This window comes from Sardina pilchardus, chromosome 19 (assembly GCF_963854185.1).
Source record: "Sardina pilchardus chromosome 19, fSarPil1.1, whole genome shotgun sequence".
NCBI lineage: Eukaryota > Metazoa > Chordata > Actinopteri > Clupeiformes > Clupeidae > Sardina > Sardina pilchardus.
In genome coordinates this window covers 3,211,649-3,232,331 of record NC_085012.1, presented here as the reverse complement: position 1 = coordinate 3,232,331, position 20,683 = coordinate 3,211,649, and the positions used below count along the sequence as shown (strand labels likewise).

Here is a 20,683-nt window from a genome sequence, read left to right as displayed (position 1 = left end):
TGTGTTGTCCTCCTCCTCAGTCCTGGCGTGTGTGTAAGAGTGTGTGTTCTTCTCCTCCTCAGTCCTGGAGGGTGTGTAAGAGTGTGTGTTCTTCTCCTCAGTCCTGGCGTGTGTGTAAGAGTGTGTGTTGTCCTCCTCCTCAGTCCTGGAGGGTGTGTAAGAGTGTGTGTTGTCCTCCTCCTCAGTCCTGGAGGGTGTGTAAGAGTGTGTGTTCTTCTCCTCCTCAGTCCTGGCGTGTGTGTAAGAGTGTGTGTAAGAGTGTGTTGTCCTCCTCCTCAGTCCTGGAGGGAGTGTATGAGTGTGTGTAAGAGTGTGTGTTGTGCTCCTCCTCAGTCCTGGAGGGTGTGTAAGAGTGTGTGTAAGAGTGTGTGTTGTGCTCCTCCTCAGTCCTGGAGTGTGTGTAAGAGTGTGTGTTGTGCTCCTCCTCAGTCCTGGCGTGTGTGTAAGAGTGTGTGTAAGAGTGTGTGTAAGAGTGTGTGTAAGAGTGTGTGTAAGAGTGTGTGTTGTGCTCCTCCTCAGTCGTGGCGTGTGTGTAAGAGTGTGTGTTGTGCTCCTCCTCAGTCGTGACGTGTGTGTAAGAGTGTGTGTAAGAGTGTGTGTTGTGCTCCTCCTCAGTCCTGGCGTGTGTGTAAGAGTGTGTGTTGTGCTCCTCCTCAGTCCTGGCGTGTGTGTAAGAGTGTGTGTAAGAGTGTGTGTTGTCCTCCTCCTCAGTCCTGGCGTGTGTGTAAGTGTGTATTCTCCTCCTCAGTCCTGGCGTGTGTGTAAGAGTGTGTGTTGTCCTCCTCCTCAGTCGTGGCGTGTGTGTAAGAGTGTGTGTTGTCCTCCTCCTCAGTCCTGGCGTGTGTGTAAGAGTGTGTGTTGTCCTCCTCCTCAGTCGTGGCGTGTGTGTAAGAGTGTGTGTTCTCCTCCTCCTCAGTCCTGGCGTGTGTGTAAGAGTGTGTGTTGTGCTCCTCCTCAGTCCTGGTGTGTGTGTAAGAGTGTGTGTAAGAGTGTGTGTTGTCCTCCTCCTCAGTCGTGGCGTGTGTGTAAGAGTGTGTGTTGTCCTCCTCCTCAGTCCTGGTGTGTGTGTAAGAGTGTTTGTAAGAGTGTGTGTTGTGCTCCTCCTCAGTCCTGGTGTGTGTGTAAGAGTGTGTTGTCCTTCTCCTCAGTCCTGGCGTGTGTGTAAGAGTGTGTGTTGTCCTCCTCCTCAGTCCTGGCGTGTGTGTAAGTGTGTGTTCTCCTCCTCAGTCCTGGCGTGTGTGTAAGTGTGTGTTCTCCTCCTCAGTCCTGGCGTGTGTGTAAGTGTGTGTTCTCCTCCTCAGTCGTGGCGTGTGTGCGTGCGGCGCTGGCGGAGCTGCAGCAGGTGGTGCGGGTGGTGCGGGACGTGCTGGAGTGCCGGGTGGAGAGATCCTTCCAGGCCGTGGCCTCCACCACCCTGCTGCCGCTCCCGGAGGACCAGCCCGTGCCCGTCCACTCCTTCCAGGCCCACGCGGAGAGCGCGGTCAGGGCGGCCGCAGGGGTGCTAGCCAGGTGAGCTTACCTGTATACCTTTACCTGCACAGGACTGGGGCCTATACTGCAGGGGTGCTAGCCAGGTGAGTTTGCCTGTATACCTTTACCTGCACAGGACTGGGGCCTATACTGCAGGGGTGCTAGCCAGGTGAGTTTGCCTGTATACCTTTACCTGCACAGGACTGGGGCCTATACTGCAGGGGTGCTAGCCAGGTGAGTTTGCCTGTATACCTGCTCAGGACCAGGGTGGCATAGGAAGGCGATAATGCTCTTAAATGTCACCAGGGAGTTGGTCCAAATGGTACGCCATGTTCAAGAGCTCCATGTCTTCATATAGCATAGCAGAGCATGAGAATACAACATGGAACATAGCCCACTACATACAGTACAGTAGAATCCCAGTTCTGACTGCCTCGTATGTTTCTATGTTATTATTGCCAATGTTTACATGTGCTTTGGATTCTTCTCCGATAGTCAGAGTAGGCAGGCAGAGATGGCCATGTGGGACATGATTCAGGAGCTCAAGAGGAAGATGACGCCAGCCGAGATGGTCAACCTGGAGGTACGTTTACTGTGTGATGGGAAGCTTGTAGGCTTTCATATTTATATGATGATGACGTGCTGTTGTTATCATTTAGAGGTCAGTTTGTACAGTAGTCTCAGTGGACATTGCGTTTGGCATGTTTAGGGGTCTTTTGCCTGCTTGCACCCTGATGCCAAGCAGAAGAGCCGATGCCAGGCCTGCTTGCCATGTCACTTCTACAACCTCATGGGCCAGCTCTGCCAAAAGAACACGGAGGCTCTAGTCAGGGGTAGGACCTTTTATACATACACAATATATATGTATTTATCATCATTTATTAGCATTCAATATGGCGAATAATGTATCATTTAATATTAATGTTGGTATCCATATTCTATCATCAATTAAATATCTGTGTGTTGGGTTGTTTGTCTCTGTTTATTGCTCTCTTTCTGGCTGTTGATGTAGGTATCCGATCTCATCAGTACTTCAGAGCTATTTCCTCCCCTCCTGTCAGGTCCATTCCGTTCATTCCCATTTTCAAGGTGTGACCCCAAATCTTTTGTGTTTCTGTATAAAGCCACCAAAATGTCTCTGGATTCGCTGCGGCGGCGCCTTCACGTGGTGAACTCCAAGTACCTGTCGGCCTTCGCTGCGTTGGATCGTCCCGTTGTGCAGGTGCCCCTGTTCAAAGCGTCCATCCAGTTGGCCATCCCCAACATTGTCCTCAGGCCCAGCCTTGAGGACATCCAGGTAGGCCTCAACATAGCCTGCCCTATGGGTACTGTGGTCCAGTCAGGTAGGCCTCAACATAGCCTGCGCTATGGGTACAGTAGTCTAGTCAGGTAGGCCTCAGCATAGCCTGCCCTATGGGTACTGTGGTCCAGTCAGGTAGGCCTCAACATAGCCTGCTCTGTGGGTACTGTGGTCCAGTCAGGTAGGCCTCAACATAGCCTGCTCTGTGGGTACTATGGTCCAGTGAGGTAGGCCTCAACATAGCCTGCTCTAGTCAGGTAGGCCTCAACATAGCCTGCTCTATGGGTACTGTAGTCCAGTCAGGGAGGCCTCAACATAGCCTGCTCTATGAATACTGTAGTCTAGGCAGGTAGGCCTCAACATAGCCTGCCCTATGGGTAGTGTGGTCCAGTCAGGTAGGCATCAACATAGCCTGCTCTAGTCAGGTAGGCCTCAACATAGCCTGCTCTATGGGTACTATGGTCCAGTCAGGTAGGCCTCAACATAGCCTGCCCTATGGGATACAGTAGGCCTCAACGTAGCCTGCTCTATGGGTACTGTGGTCCAGTCAGCTGCAGTGTCCAAACCACATGTACTGTACTTAATGTTAATGTGCTTAAAAACATAACATACATTTATTGTAGCGCAGCCCATCTCCAGTATTTGCTCAAGTAACACAAAGACAATCGTAACTGTACATCCAGACCACAGACTGCACATAAAATACGTCCAGACCAGGGATAGAAATGACCACCCGCCACCAGCCTGAAAGTGGCTGGTAGATTTCAGACGCTAGTAATGATTTAATATTGAGCGGCTGGTAGATTTCAGACGCTAGTAATGATTTAATATTGAGCGGCTGGTACATTTCAGACGCTAGTAATGATTTAATGTTGAGCGGCTGGTTGATTTCAGACGCTAGTAATGATTTAATGTTGAGCGGCTGGTAGATTTCAGACACTAGTAATGGTTTAATGTTGAGCGGCTGGTAGATTTCAGAAGCTAGTAATGGTTTAATGTTGAGCGGCTGGTAGATATCAGACACTAGTAATGATTTAATGTTGAGCGGCTGGTAGATTTCAGACACTAGTGGTCACCAGCATGACTATCTTAAACCAGCTGTATCCCAAACGAGAGGCTGGTCACACCAGCATGACCCTCTTACACCAGCTGTATCCCAAACGAGAGGCTGGTCACACCAGCATGACTATCTTAAACCAGCTGTATCCCAAACGAGAGGCTGGTCACACCAGCATGACTATCTTAAACCAGCTGTATCCCAAACGAGAGGCTGTCACACCAGCATGACCAGCTTCCTCAGATGGTCATGCCAGCATGTCTAGCTGGTGGCCTAACCAGCCACACCAGCAAAGACCAGCAATAGCTGGAAGAAAACCAGCAAAGACCAGCTAAAACCAACTAAAACCAGCTACCAGCCTAAGCTGGTGTCTTGCTGTTTTTTTCAGCAGGGTTATCTTTGGCCGTGTGAACTAGGCTTTAGATTGATCACATAACATAGCTCTCTCTGTCTGGCTGATTGCAGTTTATTTTGGTGGTCATATTTGTTTATTTCTGGCGGTTATATTTGTTTATTTCAGGTCTAGAGGAAAACGCTGTTGCTCTTTCTACAAATAACCACACCAGCAGTCATCATAGTTTATGGGAATGATTGCGAGGATGTTTGAGAGTATATTTTTGGTGACCATCTTCTGAAATAGGCTGATCTTTGCACATATAGCGACCAGAGGATACCTCACAGATCGCAGCCTGGTACACCTTATTTTTGGTGGTCAGATATTGCAAGTCATCTTGGTGTCCATCCTGCCTCTATACTTACAAATAGGAATAAGAGGGACAATCAGCTCTTTGGCTGTGGTGTTTAAATGCACTGACCACTCTTACGTGTGTCTTTTCTGTGGTGTTTAAATGCACTGACCACTCTTACCTGTGTCTTTTCTGTGATTCACCATCATGTGTTTCTCTAGAGCATCCTCAACAAAGTGGTCAACACGGTGCTGTCCATGGCCAAGGATCTTCCCCTCTGGGAATACGCACATCTGCATCACAAACAGCTGCAGGTATCTCCATATCCTGAACATCCTGTGACCCTGTTATGGTATAGACACACGAATGAAAAGGAACTGACCTTAAACAGCCCTTATATCAGAGGCACACCATAATCACTGCATCTGTCTAGTTAGTAATGAAATCCATTTCAAACTTTGACATAGCACATACATTTTTACTGAAATATTGTTTAACTGAGTCCAACAGCTCAGTGTGTTATAATGTTTGTGGTGATATACTGTACAATCCACGCTACTGTGTTTCTATTGGTCTCAAATGGTTATAAGTATGTGGCTCAGTAGCATCCAATAATCTGGAAGAAGTCAGTCTGATGGATTTCTCAGCTATATGAGTATGAGTCTATGTTATGTTTGATAGATATGATATTATGGTTTATATGTAAAGACCTCTGCTAGCCTTGCCATGATGCCTCTGTCCTGCATCCCACAGTAGTAAGAGGGTCATTATCGTGTCCTGTATCACAGTAGTAAGAGGGTCATTATCGTGTCATTATCGTGTCCTGTATCACAGTAGTAAGAGGGTCATTATCGTGCCCTGTATCACAGTAGTAAGAGGGTCATTATCGTGCCCTGTATCACAGTAGTAAGAGGGTCATTATCGTGTCCTGCATCACAGTAGTAAGAGGGTCATTATCGTGCCCTGTATCACAGCAGTAAGAGGCTCATTATCGTGTCCTGCATCACAGTAGTAAGAGGGTCATTATCGTGTCCTGCATCACAGTAGTAAGAGGGTCATTATCGTGTCCTGCATCACAGTAGTAAGAGGCTCATTATCGTGCCCTGCATCACAGTAGTAAGAGGCTCATTATCGTGCCCTGTATCACAGTAGTAAGACGGTCATTATCGTGCCCTGTATCACAGTAGTAAGAGGGTCATTATCGTGTCCTGCATCACAGTAGTAAGAGGGTCATTATCGTGTCCTGCATCACAGTAGTAAGAGGGTCATTATCGTGTCCTGCATCACAGTAGTAAGAGGGTCATTATCGTGCCCTGCATCACAGTAGTAAGAGGGTCATTATCGTGTCCTGCATCACAGTAGTAAGAGGGTCATTATCGTGTCCTGCATCCCACTGAAGTTGCTGCTTAGAGTCTGCTGGCTCGGCGGTGTGACCCAACCTGACTGCAGTGCACTTCATCTCTCGGCCACTAGGTGGAGCAGCAGGCTGCGCGGGACCTTGGGGACGACGGGCCGGTCACCAAGCAGATCACCCTGAAGCCGCTGGACCGGCAGCTGGCCGAGCACAAGGACGTGACCAAGGCCGTGGTCCAGCTCAGCTCCATCGTGTCCTCCCTGAAGGCGGACGCCGGGGACGTGCTGGGCGGCCTCGCCCACTTCTCCATCCTCTGGAACCAGGTGCCCTCACCTGTAGCCTCCCTTACCTGCAGCCTCTCACACCTGGTGCCCTCACCTGTAGCCTCCCTTACCTGCAGCCTCTCACACCTGGTGCCCTCACCTGTAGCCTCCCTTACCTGCAGCCTCTCACACCTGGTGCCTTCACCTGTAGCCTCCCTCACCTGCTGTTACCTGCAGCCCCTCACACCTGGTGCCCTCACCTGTAGCCTCCCTCACCTGCTGTTACCTGCAGCCCCTCACACCTGGTGCCCTCACCTGTAGCCTCCCTTACCTGCAGCCCCTCACACCTGGTGCCCTCACCTGTAGCCTCCCTTACCTGCAGCCTCTCACACCTGGTGCCCTCACCTGCTGTTACCTGCAGCCCCTCACACCTGGTGCCTTCACCTGTAGCCTCCCTTACCTGCAGCCTCTCACACCTGGTGCCCTCACCTGCTGTTACCTGCAGCCCCTCACACCTGGTGCCTTCACCTGTAGCCTCCCTCACCTGCTGTTACCTGCAGCCCCTCACACCTGGTGCCTTCACCTGTAGCCTCCCTTACATGCTGTTACCTGCAGCTCCTCACACCTGGTGCTGTTACCTGCAGCCTCCCTTACCTGCTGTTACCTGCAGCTCCTCACACCTGGTGCTGCTACCTGCAGCCTCCCTTACCTGCTGTTACCTGCAGCCTCCCTTACCTGCTGTTACCTGCAGCCTCCCTTACCTGCTGTTACCTGCAGCCCCTCACACCTGGTGCTGCTACCTGCAGCCTCCCTTACCTGCTGTTACCTGCAGCCTCCCTTACCTGCTGTTACCTGCAGCCCCCCTTACCTGCTGTTACCTGCAGCCCCTCACACCTGGTGCTGCTACCTGCAGCCCTCCTTACCTGCTGTTACCTGCAGCCCCCCTTACCTGGTGCTGTTACCTGTATCAAGTTAGTGAATTAGGAGGATATGTATGTAATATATAAAATATGTAATATGTAATATTTATCTTTCAATGAAGTTTGAATTGAAAATAAGAAGAGGCCTTCTGTGTCCATGCCTACTGCCTGTGTTATCTTAGGCTGCGTCAGATGTGCAGAGGACTTTTGCACTGCTAATCATAGTCACTGGTGATGGTCACTATACTGCCTGTGTTATGTTAGGCTGACTCAGATGTGCAGAGGACTTTTGCACTGCTAATCATAGTAACTGGTGATGGTCACTATGGCAATACAGAGGTCCTGGAGAGTCGGTGGTTGTGGAGCAGATCTGGCGGATGGATCTGCATTACAAAATCACATTTGCTCCTCAGCCAGTTAGTCTTAGCGGAATATTTATTTAAGAAATAACCTTATGCTTACTCCACACACACACACACTCATACAAACCATTCTGTAGTTTAAGATTCAATACATAGTAGTGTCCTCTGAAACAAGCATGTTTCTCCTCCTCCTCCTCTTCCCTCCTCCAGGATGCAGAGGAGCAGGTCAAGCTCTTTTTGGAGAGCAGCCCATCCCTGCCGGAGTTCAGTGCTCAGATTTCATCATACTCTGTAAGTCATGCGATTGACATCAAAGTGTACTAGCACATGTCAGTTCTGCTAATGACAGATATCCCCTGCGCAGACCACATCAAAGCACGCTAGCACATGTCAGTTCTGCTAACCACAGATTACTTTTCATTTCTGACGTGAGGTTGAACTACATAAGAACAAGACAGGTGGAATTGACTATAATTTTCATTTGAGCAAAATTGACTTCCCCTCAAAGGGAGTCTCTTTGAGGAGGTTTTCAGTCAGCGCTGTGCCATCTGACTCCCCTAAGTTGAAGTGCAGAACTAGTGAGATGAGCACCTGGCCAGACACCTAAAGGATGTCACCACCAATCAGAAACTGATAAAAGCTTGCAATGAGATGCTCTGTTGGGAACAAAAGCACACAGTAGAGATCTTCGATGGCTGTTAATTTGTTTGGAGGATACGGTAGTCCCACATCTTGTTACTTGTAGACCCTTTCAGCAAACGTGCCTTCCTAAGGAGTCTCTGATGGCACAGAGCACAACAATGAGCTAATATAATGCTAACTAAATGAAACAAACAAAATAAGCAAAAATGAAAATTGATTTAACATTGACATGTGTAGCACTACGCTGAAGTCCTATCCATTTTCAAAACAAGTTAACTGCATTGATTTTGAACGTTTAAACTGGAAACCCAGTAGGAGCAGACTGAAAGGGTCTAAAGGCTGGTAAACAACTCAAACAGTATATCTGTATTACTGCAAAGCTCTTGTCTTGTCTTGTACAGTAGGACTGAAAGGGTCTAGGCTGGTAAACAGCTCAAAAGTAGATCTGTGTTACTGCAAAGCTCTTGTCTTGTCTTGTACCATAATTTCCCGACTATAAGCCGTGGCTTATACATTGATTTTGCAAAATTTCTTCAGATATGTGGTTAACACACGGGCGCAGTTAATATGGTATTAATATGGTTTTGTATCTTTTAACTTAGATAAAACACTCCCCTCCGGCTTATACACAATGCGGCTTATATGTGGGAAATTACTGTACAGTAGGACTGAAAGGGTCTAGGCTGGTAAACAGCTCAAAAGTGGATCTGTGTTACTGCAAAGCTCTTGTCTTGTCTTGTACAGTAGGACTGAAGGGGTCTAAAGGCTGGTAAACAGCTCAAAAGTGGATCTGTTACTGCAAAGCTCTTGTCTTGTCTTGTACAGTAGGACTGAAAGGGTCTAGGCTGGTTAACAGCTCAAAAGTAGATCTGTTACAGCAAAGCTCTTGTGTGTCCGTCCTGTTCCCCGCGGTCCAGACGCTGGAGGCTCAGGTGGAGGAGCTGCCGGCCAGCTGCGCTGTGGGCTCCGTCGTGTACGAGACGGAGCAGCTGAAGCTGGCGCTGGTGCAGGAGTGTCGGGCGTGGAAGAGGGCGTTCGGGGCGGCGCTGAGCCGCCAGGCCTCCGTCCACATGGCGGAGATCTACGGCTTCCTGGAGACGGCCACGCGGCAGCTGCAGCGCCCCCTGGTGGACCTGGAGGACGTGCGCTCGGCCATGGCGGCGCTGAGGGAGGTGCGCGAGGGCGACATCCGCATCGACAGCCTCATCGCGCCCGTCGAGGAATCCTTCGCCCTGCTCAACCGCCACCAGCTGCACTTCGCCGACGGCAACGCCGAGAAGGTGGACAGCCTGACCTACGCCTGGAAAAACCTCAACGCTCTGGTAGGGAACCGTCTCTAACGAAATCAGTAAAAACCTCAACGCTCTGGGGTGCGTTTCTAGAAGAGTTAGCAACGGCGTTGTTAAACCACCGTGGTGCGACGCAACTTGCGATCAAACAACGACAGTGTTACACCTGTTTCCAGAAAGCATCGTACTTGTGTCGCAATTCGCTACCTCCGGTGTTCGAACACCGTTGTTCCAACAACGTTGTTGAGGACGCAGCGGCACATTTCATTGGTGGAAAAAGTGTCAACGTATAATACCCCACCCACTAGAAATTCTCTGTCACTGGATGCCTATCACTTGTCTTTTATAGATCCTCCTTTCCTTCCTCGATCCTCGTCCTCACTGAATGATGGGGCGGCAACAATGGGATAGAGGACCGAGGATCGAGGAGGGATGTTGAGAGGCGACGTGTCTAATTTAAACCCAAAGTGATTCATGCTGGCATTATCATTGCTATCAGGAAAAAACGTAAACCTATGCAAGCACATGAAACAGTTTGCTTAAGCTGTCCAATATATATACTTATTTGTGTGAAATATCTAAAAAATATCTGTACAAAATATATATGGCCTAGACTATTACAAATGATCACAATAATAAATCGGTGTCTGGTGGTTCAGCTGTTGCATGTCAGTACATTGCGCGCGCGGCCCAAGTTCGCATCTTACCTCTCCATGTCACTTTTGAGTAAGAGCAGGCATACCACACACAACAATAGGTTAGACCCTAAATATATTTAATTGCTTTACATCGAGTGGCCAGGAACACGACATCAGTTTAATAGTTCCACGACATTACTTATTAGGGTTATTTCCACGTTTCACTAGTCAGAAACAAAAGCATGTGTGATGCATACGGGAAAAGAACCTACGATGTTGTGATGATAAGCCACCTGCCTTAACCACTATACTAATGAACGGTGTGCTTCACCCGAGGGTTTGTAAATATCATAACAGTAGCCTGCCAAAACGCAACCCAACCCGCAAATGAACGCAAGGTAACACACGTAGCAAGAATGAGCCAGCTGTATTTTAATTTATATTAGCCTACAGTATAGCGCAATCATTGAGTCACGAGAAAACAACAACTTAGTGATTTTTGGTTGGGCGCTTGTGATTTTTGGTCAGGCGATCTTGCACTGACGACATCACCAACTGGAACTCCCAAGGTACGACACAGGTGCGACTGCCCAGGGGCAGTAGATCAAACGACCAAACTTTGCGTCCTTGTTTGCGATTGAGAGTTTGAACTACCTTTTCTAGAAACACCAAATTCAAGAACGACGGAGCGAACTCCCAAGATTGCGACGCAAGTTAGCAAACGACGCTTTCTAGAAACGCACCCCAGGTGAGGAACCGTCTCTAACGAAGTCAGTAAAAACCTCAACGTTCTGGTGAGGAACCGTCTCCAACGAAATCAGTAAAAACCTCAACGCTCTGGTGAGGAACCGTCTCTAACGAAATCAGTAAAAACCTCAACGCTCTGGTGAGGAACCGTCTCTAACGAAATCAGTAAAACCTCAACGCTCTGGTGAGGAACCGTCTCTAACGAAATCAGTAAAACCTCAACGCTGTGGTGAGGAACCGTCTCTAACGAAATCAGTAAAAAGCTCAACGCTCTGGTGAGGAAATGTCTCTAACTAAATCAGTAAAATCATTGGCTGATATCAGTCTCTGTGTTTAATTATGCTAAATACACATATCCTGCCAAAGACAGACTGAAAGAGCAGTATCTCTACAATCGAATGTATTACTATTGCTTTTTTAATGAGATGTGTTCATTTGACACCATTAATAAGACAGTTGACGTTTCCTATCACGTTTGATATGCAGGTGTTGCAGACACAGAACACCCTTGTGGCCATTCAGCCAACAATGAAGTCGGAGCTGCAGACGGGCGTGGAGAGTTTTCAGGGCACAGTGCAGATCTTCTACAGCGATTACCACTCCAGGTATGAGTACAAACAGCAGCGATTACCACTCCAGGTATGAGTACAGACCTTCTACAGCGATTACCACTCCAGGTATGAGCACAAACAACAATCCAAAACACATATTGACAACAAGGCTATTGGAGGGCAAATCCTTTCTCACTCCCAATATTTGTTGAGCTCAAAAAACATTTCCCTCTGAATTGTCTGACCTTGTGCCTGTTATTGTAGACGGGACCCATGATTAGGATTCCTAACACGATCCCGAGGGCCAGCTTGTCCTTCACTGAGAGCATGTTTTTAGAGCTCAACCGCATATATCTTGTGCAGGATGTATAACTGCTATTTTTGGGTGCGAGTGTCGTTCCTTGGTCTCCCCAGTCCCAAGTGTGATCCCTAACAAGCTCCTTAATGGGGAAGCCCAGTAGCATTGACAGGGCTACCCTTTTGTGTGTGTCCCCTAATCAATAATCGTGCCTTTGTGTGTGTGATGTCCCACTGGGTCCCCTGTGGCTGTGTGTGTGTGTGTGTGTGTGTGTGTGTGTGTGTGATGTCCCATTGGGTCTCCTGTGGCTGTGTGTGGTGTGTGTGGTGCGGCTGGACGCTAAGTGGTCCCGGAGTGGCCGGGTTGGCACCGCGCGAGGCAAGTGACCGGCTGCAGGCCTTCCAGGCCCAGTTTGATGAGCTCTGGAGGAAATACATCACCCTCTCGGGAGGAGAGGAGCTCTTCGGGCTCCCCGTCAAAGGTGATCCATTTCACTGCTGTTCCATCATGGCCATGTACATGGCTGTTGGTGGCCATATTTCTAATTTAATATAATGTAAAGTTAATAACCATGTCAGTGTTTACATGTGAAAATTGTACCTGCACTATATTCGACCTTAAGTGTCCTTGGGGGGAGCTGTATTCAAATAATACAAAGTGATTTGTTTAATCCTCTGTGTTCAAGTGCTCTCCAGTATTTGTATTTCATGACAGAACCCCACATCAGTCCAACTAGCCCTTTGCAATGCACAGCAAGTGTGTTATGTTTCAAGAGTTCTTTTTGAGGTTGGCTTCCTGCTCAATGCGATGTATGCCTCTTGTAGAGTACCCTGACCTTCACCGTATCAAGAGAGAGCTGTCTCTGCTGTATGCCTCTTGTAGAGTACCCTGACCTTCACCGTATCAAGAGAGAGCTGTCTCTGCTGTCCAAGCTCTACGGCCTCTACAACTCCGTCATCGACAGCGTGAGCGGCTACTATGATATCCAGTGGAATGACCTTAACATAGAGAAGATCAACAGTGAACTTCAAGACTTTCAAAATCGGTAAACATGCTTCAAGGTTCCAGTGACCCACAAGAGGGTGTTTATGTATGTACAGTCTGCTGTAATGCAAGTTTAAATCAATGACATCCCTGCTGAAAAAACAGCTAGAAACCATCTTATGCTGGTAGCTGACTTTAGCTAGTTGTAATGTGTGTATAATCGTGTGTTATGATAATTGAGTTTTGTACATGCATTAGCTGTGTTGTAATCTTGTGTTATGATTGTAATGTTGTGTTATGATTGTAATCTGGTGTTAGATTGTAATCTTGTGTGATGATTGTAATGTTGTGTTATGATTGTAATCTTGTGTTATGATTGTAATGTTGTGTTAGATTGTAATGTTGTGTTATGATAGTTGAGCAGTGTTTGGAGTGTCCATGTGACCCTTGCTCTTCTGTCCATGTTAAGCATTCGGAAACTTCCAAAAGCCTTGAAGGAATGGCAGGCCTTCGGTGATCTGAAGAAGAAGATTGATGACTTCAATGAAACGTGCCCCCTTCTCTACATGATGGCAAACAAGGTGCGAAACACAATGGCGTCCATCCATACTGTTAGATGATATGGGTCCATCCATACTGTTAGATGATATGGGTCCATCCATACTGTTAGATGATATGGGTCCATCCATACTGCTAGATGATATGGGTCCATCCATACTGTTAGATGATATGGGTCCATCCATACTGCATCCATACTGTTAGATGATATGGGTCCATCCATACTGCATCCATACTGTTAGATGATATGGGTCCATCCATACTGTTAGATAATATGGGTCCATCCATACTGTTAGATGATATGGGTCCATCCATACTGCATCCATACTGTTAGATGATATGGGTCCATCCATACTGCATCCATACTGTTAGATGATATGGGTCCATCCATACTGCATCCATACTGTTAGATGACATGGTGGCGCCCATACTGCTAGATGACATGGTGGCATGTTGATGACTTTGATGAAACTCCATGGCTATGGTTAGACAGTGTGGGGACAGTGTGGGGATCACAGTGAACAGTTGAGTGTAGTTGCTAGTTGAAAGCTGATAGGAAATCCCCCTTACATGCATCTGTGTTCCCTTGTCCTTTTGTTAATCTCTAGTGTGTGTGTCTTGTGTGACCTTCTCTAGTCCTGTGCCTTGTGTTACCTTCTTTAGTCCTGTGCCTTGTGTTACCTTCTTTAGTCCTGTGTCCTGCAAGCTTTTGTTAATCTCTAGTCCTGTGCTGTGTGTTGCTTTCTCTGGTCCTGTGCCCGGTAGGCTATGATGGCACGACACTGGCAGCGCCTGGGGGATATCACAGGACACAGCTTTGATGTTGACTCAGCCAATTTCTCTCTCAGAAACATTATGGAGGCTCCCTTGCTAAAGTACAAGGAGGATATTGAGGTAATGTGAATTTTCAACTTTCAACTGATTGTGAGAGATGCCACTAACTAGAGAGTCGGTAGCCTGAGCAGAACTGATACCAGCTGTACAAAGTAAAGGTGAAGAAGTTCAACAGAACACATTTCTTCTACAGGATGTTTGTATCAGTGCTGTAAAAGAGCGAGACATTGAGGCCAAATTGAAGGACGTGGTGGCGGAATGGAGTAGCCACACGTTCACCTTCGCCCCCTTCAGGAACCGAGGGGAACTGCTGCTGAAGGGATCCGACACGGCAGAGAAGGTGGCGCTGATGGAGGACAGCCTCATGATCTTAGCCTCGCTGATGAGCAACAGGTGATCTTAGCTGATGAGCAACAGGTGATCTTAGCCTCGCTGATGAGCAACAGGTGATCTTAGCCTCGCTGATGAGCAACAGGTGATCTTAGCTGATGAGCAACAGGTGATCTTAGCCTCGCTGATGAGCAACAGGTGATCTTAGCTGATGAGTAGCAGCTGATCTTAGCTGATGAGCAACAGGTGATCTTAGCTGATGAGCAACAGGTGATCTTAGCCTCGCTGATGAGCAACAGGTGATCTTAGCCTCGCTGATGAGCAACAGGTGATCTTAGCCTCGCTGATGAGCAACAGGTGATCTTAGCTGATGAGTAGCAGCTGATCTTAGCCTCGCTGATGAGCAACAGGTGATCTTAGCTGATGAGCAACAGGTGATCTTAGCCTCGCTGATGAGCAACAGGTGATCTTAGCCTCGCTGATGAGCAACAGGTGATCTTAGCCTCGCTGATGAGCAACAGGTGATCTTAGCCTCGCTGATGAGCAACAGGTGATCTTAGCTGATGAGCAACAGGTGATCTTAGCCTCGCTGATGAGCAACAGGTGATCTTAGCTGATGAGCAACAGGTGATCTTAGCCTCGCTGATGAGCAACAGGTGATCTTAGCTGATGAGTAACAGGTGATCTTAGCTGATGAGCAACAGGTGATCTTAGCTGATGAGTAGCAGCTGATCTTAGCTGATGAGTAGTAGCTGATCTTAGCTGATGAGTAGTAGCTGATCTTAGCTGATGAGTAGCAGCTGATCTTAGCTGATGAGCAACAGGTGATCTTAGCTGATGAGTAGCAGCTGATCTTAGCTGATGAGTAGTAGCTGATCTTAGCTGATGAGTAACAGGTGATCTTAGCTGATGAGTAACAGGTGATCTTAGCTGATGAGTAGCAGCTGATCTTAGCTGATGAGTAGCAGCTGATCTTAGCTGATGAGTAACAGGTGATACAGTCAGGCTGTCAAACAGCCATGAGAACTAAAATCGCGGTTGATAACTTACCAACAGATGTGTTGATATGTTACATTTTTCAAGAAAATAAGTAGCCACATCTCTGGCAACTGGCAATCAGTGAAAAGTAAATTCCAACTCACATGTGAAATGTGCACTGTGATAAAACAGATCTGCCTGGTGACATGTTTGCATGTGTGTGCATCTGACACACACCCCACACGTGCTTGCATTGTTGGATGATGATAAGACACTATCGTAGACCCGTAGGTGCTTGGGCCCGTCATCGCCGCTTGTGGCTTTGTTGTTAAATGTGCCTTGTCTCCTGCCTGCCTGAATCGTAGGTACAACGTCCCCTTCAAGCCCGCCATCCAGCAGTGGGTTCAGAAGCTGTCCAACACCACGGAGGTGATCGAGAAGTGGCTGATGGTGCAGAACCTCTGGATCTACCTGGAGGCGGTGTTCGTGGGCGGAGACATCGCCAAACAGCTGCCGCAGGTCTCATCCATACGCGTCCATAGGACTTATAGCGTCTATAGGACTTATAGCGTCTATTGGACTTATAGCGTCTATGGGACTTATAGCGTCTATAGGACTTATAGCGTCTATAGCACTTATAGCGTCTATAGGACTTATAGTACAGCGTCTATAGGACTTATAGCGTCTATAGGACTTATAGTACAGCGTCTATAGGACTTATAGCGTCTATAGGACTTATAGCGTCTATAGCACTTAGCACTTGTAGCGTCTATAGGACTTATAGCGTCTATGGGACTTGTAGCGTCTATAGGACTTGTAGCGTCTATAGCACTTAGCACTTATAGCGTCTATAGGACTCATAGCGTCTATAGGACTTATAGCGTCTATGGGACTTATAGCGTCTATAGGACTTATAGCGTCTATAGCACTTAGCACTTATAGCGTCTATAGGACTCATAGCGTCTATAGGACTTATAGCGTCTATAGGACTTATAGCGTCTATGGGACTTGTAGCGTCTATAGGACTTAGCACTTATAGCGTCTATAGGACTCATAGCGTCTATAGGACTTATAGCGTCTATAGGACTTATAGCGTCTATGGGACTTGTAGCGTCTATAGGACTTGTGGCGTCTATAGGACTTGTAGCGTCTATAGGACTTGTAGCGTCTATAGGACTCATAGCGTCTATAGGACTTATAGTACAGCGTCTATAGGACTTATAGCGTCTATAGGACTTATAGCGTCTATAGGACTCATAGCGTCTATAGGACTTATAGCGTCTATGGGACTTATAGCGTCTATGGGACTTATAGCGTCTATTCACCTCTTTCCTTAACCCGGAAATATGTATCGTTGCGATGGTTACGATACTGTTTTCAACTTCCGTTCATTCTGTTAACATGTGCGTTCTCCATAGCAAACTAGGTTATGCCTCAACTTAGATTTCTTTCGAAATATTGACAATTCTGCCCTCAGCATGTATATACTACATCATATATAACCGATATAAAATAGAAAAGTTTACTTTTATATGCGTTATGATATGTTAAGCACCGTAAACCGTCACGTTAAAACAGATACAATGCAGCTTTGCCGGAAATAGAAAACCATCTCGGTGTCATGGCGACCCCCATTGTTGGGCTGCGGAATATCGTGGATAGGACCTTTTCACAAGCTGTATAATGTTTACAGTTGCTACAGTGCACATGACCGCACTGCTTTACGCCCCGCAGGAGGCCAAGCGGTTCCAGAACATCGACAAGTCGTGGCAGAAGATCATGCAGCGCGCGCACGAGGCGCCCGGCGTGGTGCGGTGCTGTGCGGGCGACGAGACGCTGCGGCAGCTGCTGCCGCACCTGCTGGAGCAGCTGGAGGTGTGCCAGAAGAGCCTGAGCGGCTACCTGGAGAGGAAGCGCCTCGTCTTCCCACGCTTCTTCTTCGTCTCCGACCCCGCCCTCTTGGAGATACTGGGGCAGGCCTCGGACTCGCACACCATCCAGGTCCAGTGTGTGTGTGTGTGTGTGTGTGTGTGTGTGTGTGTTCTGGCCTTCCGACTCCCACACCATCCAGGTCCAGCATGTGTGTGTGTGTGTGTGTGTGTGAGTGTGTGTGTGTGTGTGTGTGTGTGTGTGTGTGTGTGTGTGATTGTGTGTGTGTGTGTGTGTGTGTGTGTGTGTGTGTAAGTGTGTGTGTGTGTGAGTGTGTGTGTGTGTGTGTGTGTGTGTGTGTGTGTGTGTGAGTGTGTGTGTGTGTGTGTGTGTGTGTGTGTGTGTGTGTGTGTGTGTGTGTGTGTGTGTGTGAGTGTGTGTGTGTGTGTGTGTGAGTGTGTGTATGTGATTTTTGCTCCATCAGTTTCTCTCCATCTACTCCCATTCCCCTGCAAAAGGGAAGACTTATGGTAAATAATATAACACATCTGTGCACCTCTCTCTGGTGTATAGACACTGACACTCCCGTGTTCCTCTGTTTCTACAGGCCCATTTGTTGAGTCTCTTTGACAACGTGAACAGAGTGGTTTTCCACGAGAAGAACTACGACCAGATCCTGAGCTTCCAGTCTCAGGAGGGGGAGACGGTGGCTCTTAACGTGCCCGTCAACGCCCAGGTGGGGAGTCCTGAGCCGATGCACTGATGATTGTTTACAAATATGTATAGATGCTATATATACGTATATATATATATATATATAGAGAGAGAGAGAGAGAAAGTCCTGAGGAGATGCACTGATGATTGTTTACAAATACTGTATGTATAGATGCTATATATACGTACAGTATATATATATATATAGAGAGAGAGAGAGTCAGATTTCATACATCTATGTTTAATTACATTACCCCAGACATATAAGAGCTCTAAGGACTGCTCTGAATTGTGGCTGTGTAGAGTCCTCTACTAAAGCAGATGTGTTTGTTTAGGGGAATGTGGAGGATACTAAAGCAGATGTGTTTGTTTAGGGGAATGTGGAGGTGAACTAAAGCAGATGTGTTTGTTTAGGGGAATGTGGAGGTTACTAAAGCAGATGTGTTTGTTTAGGGGAATGTGGAGGTGAACTAAAGCAGATGTGTTTGTTTAGGGGAATGTGGAGGATACTAAAGCAGATGTGTTTGTTTAGGGGAATGTGGAGGTTACTAAAGCAGATGTGTTTGTTTAGGGGAATGTGGAGGTTACTAAAGCAGATTTGTTTGTTTAGGGGAATGTGGAGGTTACTAAAGCAGATGTGCTTGTTTAGGGGAATGTGGAGGTGAACTAAAGCAGATGTGTTTGTTTAGGGGAATGTGGAGGTTACTAAAGCAGATGAGGTTACTAAAGCAGATGTGTTTGTTTAGGGGAATGTGGAGGATACTAAAGCAGATGTGTTTGTTTAGGGGAATGTGGAGGTTACTAAAGCAGATGTGTTTGTTTAGGGGAATGTGGAGGTGAACTAAAGCAGATGTGTTTGTTTAGGGGAATGTGGAGGATACTAAAGCAGATGTGTTTGTTTAGGGGAATGTGGAGGTTACTAAAGCAGATGTGTTTGTTTAGGGGAATGTGGAGGTTACTAAAGCAGATGTGCTTGTTTAGGGGAATGTGGAGGTGAACTAAAGCAGATGTGTTTGTTTAGGGGAATGTGGAGGTTACTAAAGCAGATGTGTTTGTTTAGGGGAATGTGGAGGTTACTAAAGCAGATGTGTTTGTTTAGGGGAATGTGGAGGATACTAAAGCAGATGTGTTTGTTTAGGGGAATGTGGAGGTTACTAAAGCAGATGTGTTTGTTTAGGGGAATGTGGAGGATACTAAAGCAGATGTGTTTGTTTAGGGGAATGTGGAGGTGTGGTTGGGCCTGCTGCTCTCTGGCGTGAAGAGCACCATCCACAGCATCATCCGTCAGGCCCACCTGACTATCAGTGACACGGGCCTCAAGCTGCTGGAGTTCCAGGCCGTGTTCCCGGCCCAGGTGGGCCTCCTGGGGATCCAGCTCATCTGGACCCGCGACGCCGAGGAGGCTCTCAAGCTCAGCAAGACCGATAAGAAGGTACTGTAGGAGAGCGAGTACGGTTCTCAAGTTCTGCAAGACCGATAAGAAGGTAGGAGAGCGAGTACGGTTCTCAAGTTCTGCAAGACCGATAAGAAGGTACTGTAGGAGAGCGAGTACGGTTCTCAAGTTCTGTATGACCGATAAGAAGGTAGGAGAGCGAGTCTGGTTCTCAGAGATTCTAGATTCTAGATTCTAGAGTGGAGAAAGATGGATCAGTTAATATTTAGGATTCTCACGGTAGCCAGCGTCTGTGACGACACCTGAGCTTACCAAAATGGCGCCCATGGAGTCATAGAACATACTGCAAGATATCGTATTATCCGGCCTGTGATCCATCTTGCTCTGTTCTAGGATCTTTGATGTACAGTGTGAAAGGTCGGTCGCTAATAGACAGACCACCAGGCCAGCATGGTAAACGTGTGGTGTACATTTACTTTTTGAGTGTAAACAAGAATGTCAATTAGAATAGAATATATACTTTTTTGATCCCGTGAGGGAAATTCGTTTCTCTGCATTTAACCCAATTTAACGAAATTAGTGAACACACACAGCACACAGTGAACACACAGTGAGGTGAATCACACATTAACCCGGAGCAGTGAGCTGCCTGCCCAACCAGCGGCGCTCGGGGAGCAGTGAGGGGTTAGGTGCCTTGCTCAAGGGCACTTCAGCCGTGGACTGGTCAGGGATCGAACCGGCAACCCTCCGGTCACAAGCCCGAAACCCTAACCAGTAGGCCACGGCTGCCCCCAATTGATGTGCATTGTCCCTTTTAAATAAACAAACAAATAAATAAAAAATGACAAAATTGGGTATTTCAGGAGGTGAAAGCTCCGGTAAGAACCAAAACAGATTTTGTTCAAATCTACACACCTATGGCTTCTGGAAAATGTTTATTCAAATGTTATTTTAAGGCATTAACAAGCGTTGTTGTTTTAGAATTTTCAAACGAAAAGGTGGATAATTGGGTGTTTTATGATAGGAGAGTGAGTACGGTTCTCAAGTTCTGCAGCACCGATAAGAAGGTAGGAGAGCGAGTACGGTTCAGCAATTCAGTTCAGCAAATTGTAACTAGAACATTGGGAGGTGTTGTTCTTCTGTAAAGTGTGTAGAACATAGGGGAGGTGTTGTTCTTCTGTAGTGTGTAGAACATAGGGGAGGTATGTGTTCTTATTGTGGTAGGAGAGATATAGAATATAAAGATGAGAGTCAGCACTCCCCAGAGCTGTAAACAAATGAAATTAGATAATGTGTTGGGTGAGTTGTAGCTGATAATGTGTTGGGTGAGTTGTAGCTGCAGTCCCGGCTGATTGTATTCATGTAAGCATCAGATAATGTGTTGGGTGAGTTGTAGCTGATAATGTGTTGGGTGAGTTGTAGCTGCAGTCCCAGCTGATTGTATTC

The 20,683-nt window shown here is 47.3% G+C and overlaps 1 protein-coding gene across 1 annotated transcript in view; it reads left to right on the top strand.

The window, feature by feature from the left end:
- Positions 1–20,683, top strand: part of dnah5l (dynein, axonemal, heavy chain 5 like) — a 107,755-nt gene that overhangs the window by 14,520 nt on the left and 72,552 nt on the right. Inside the window, exons 21-38 of the mRNA XM_062521861.1 lie at positions 1,302–1,509; positions 1,966–2,053; positions 2,180–2,303; positions 2,595–2,767; positions 4,735–4,827; positions 5,987–6,190; positions 7,623–7,703; positions 8,972–9,376; positions 11,215–11,333; positions 11,922–12,058; positions 12,460–12,622; positions 13,031–13,142; positions 13,885–14,013; positions 14,147–14,346; positions 15,627–15,780; positions 16,996–17,262; positions 17,738–17,866; positions 19,061–19,276. Of these exons, the coding sequence (XP_062377845.1) occupies positions 1,302–1,509; positions 1,966–2,053; positions 2,180–2,303; positions 2,595–2,767; positions 4,735–4,827; positions 5,987–6,190; positions 7,623–7,703; positions 8,972–9,376; positions 11,215–11,333; positions 11,922–12,058; positions 12,460–12,622; positions 13,031–13,142; positions 13,885–14,013; positions 14,147–14,346; positions 15,627–15,780; positions 16,996–17,262; positions 17,738–17,866; positions 19,061–19,276 (3,002 nt within the window). The remainder of the gene's footprint in view (positions 1–1,301; positions 1,510–1,965; positions 2,054–2,179; positions 2,304–2,594; positions 2,768–4,734; positions 4,828–5,986; positions 6,191–7,622; positions 7,704–8,971; positions 9,377–11,214; positions 11,334–11,921; positions 12,059–12,459; positions 12,623–13,030; positions 13,143–13,884; positions 14,014–14,146; positions 14,347–15,626; positions 15,781–16,995; positions 17,263–17,737; positions 17,867–19,060; positions 19,277–20,683) is intronic.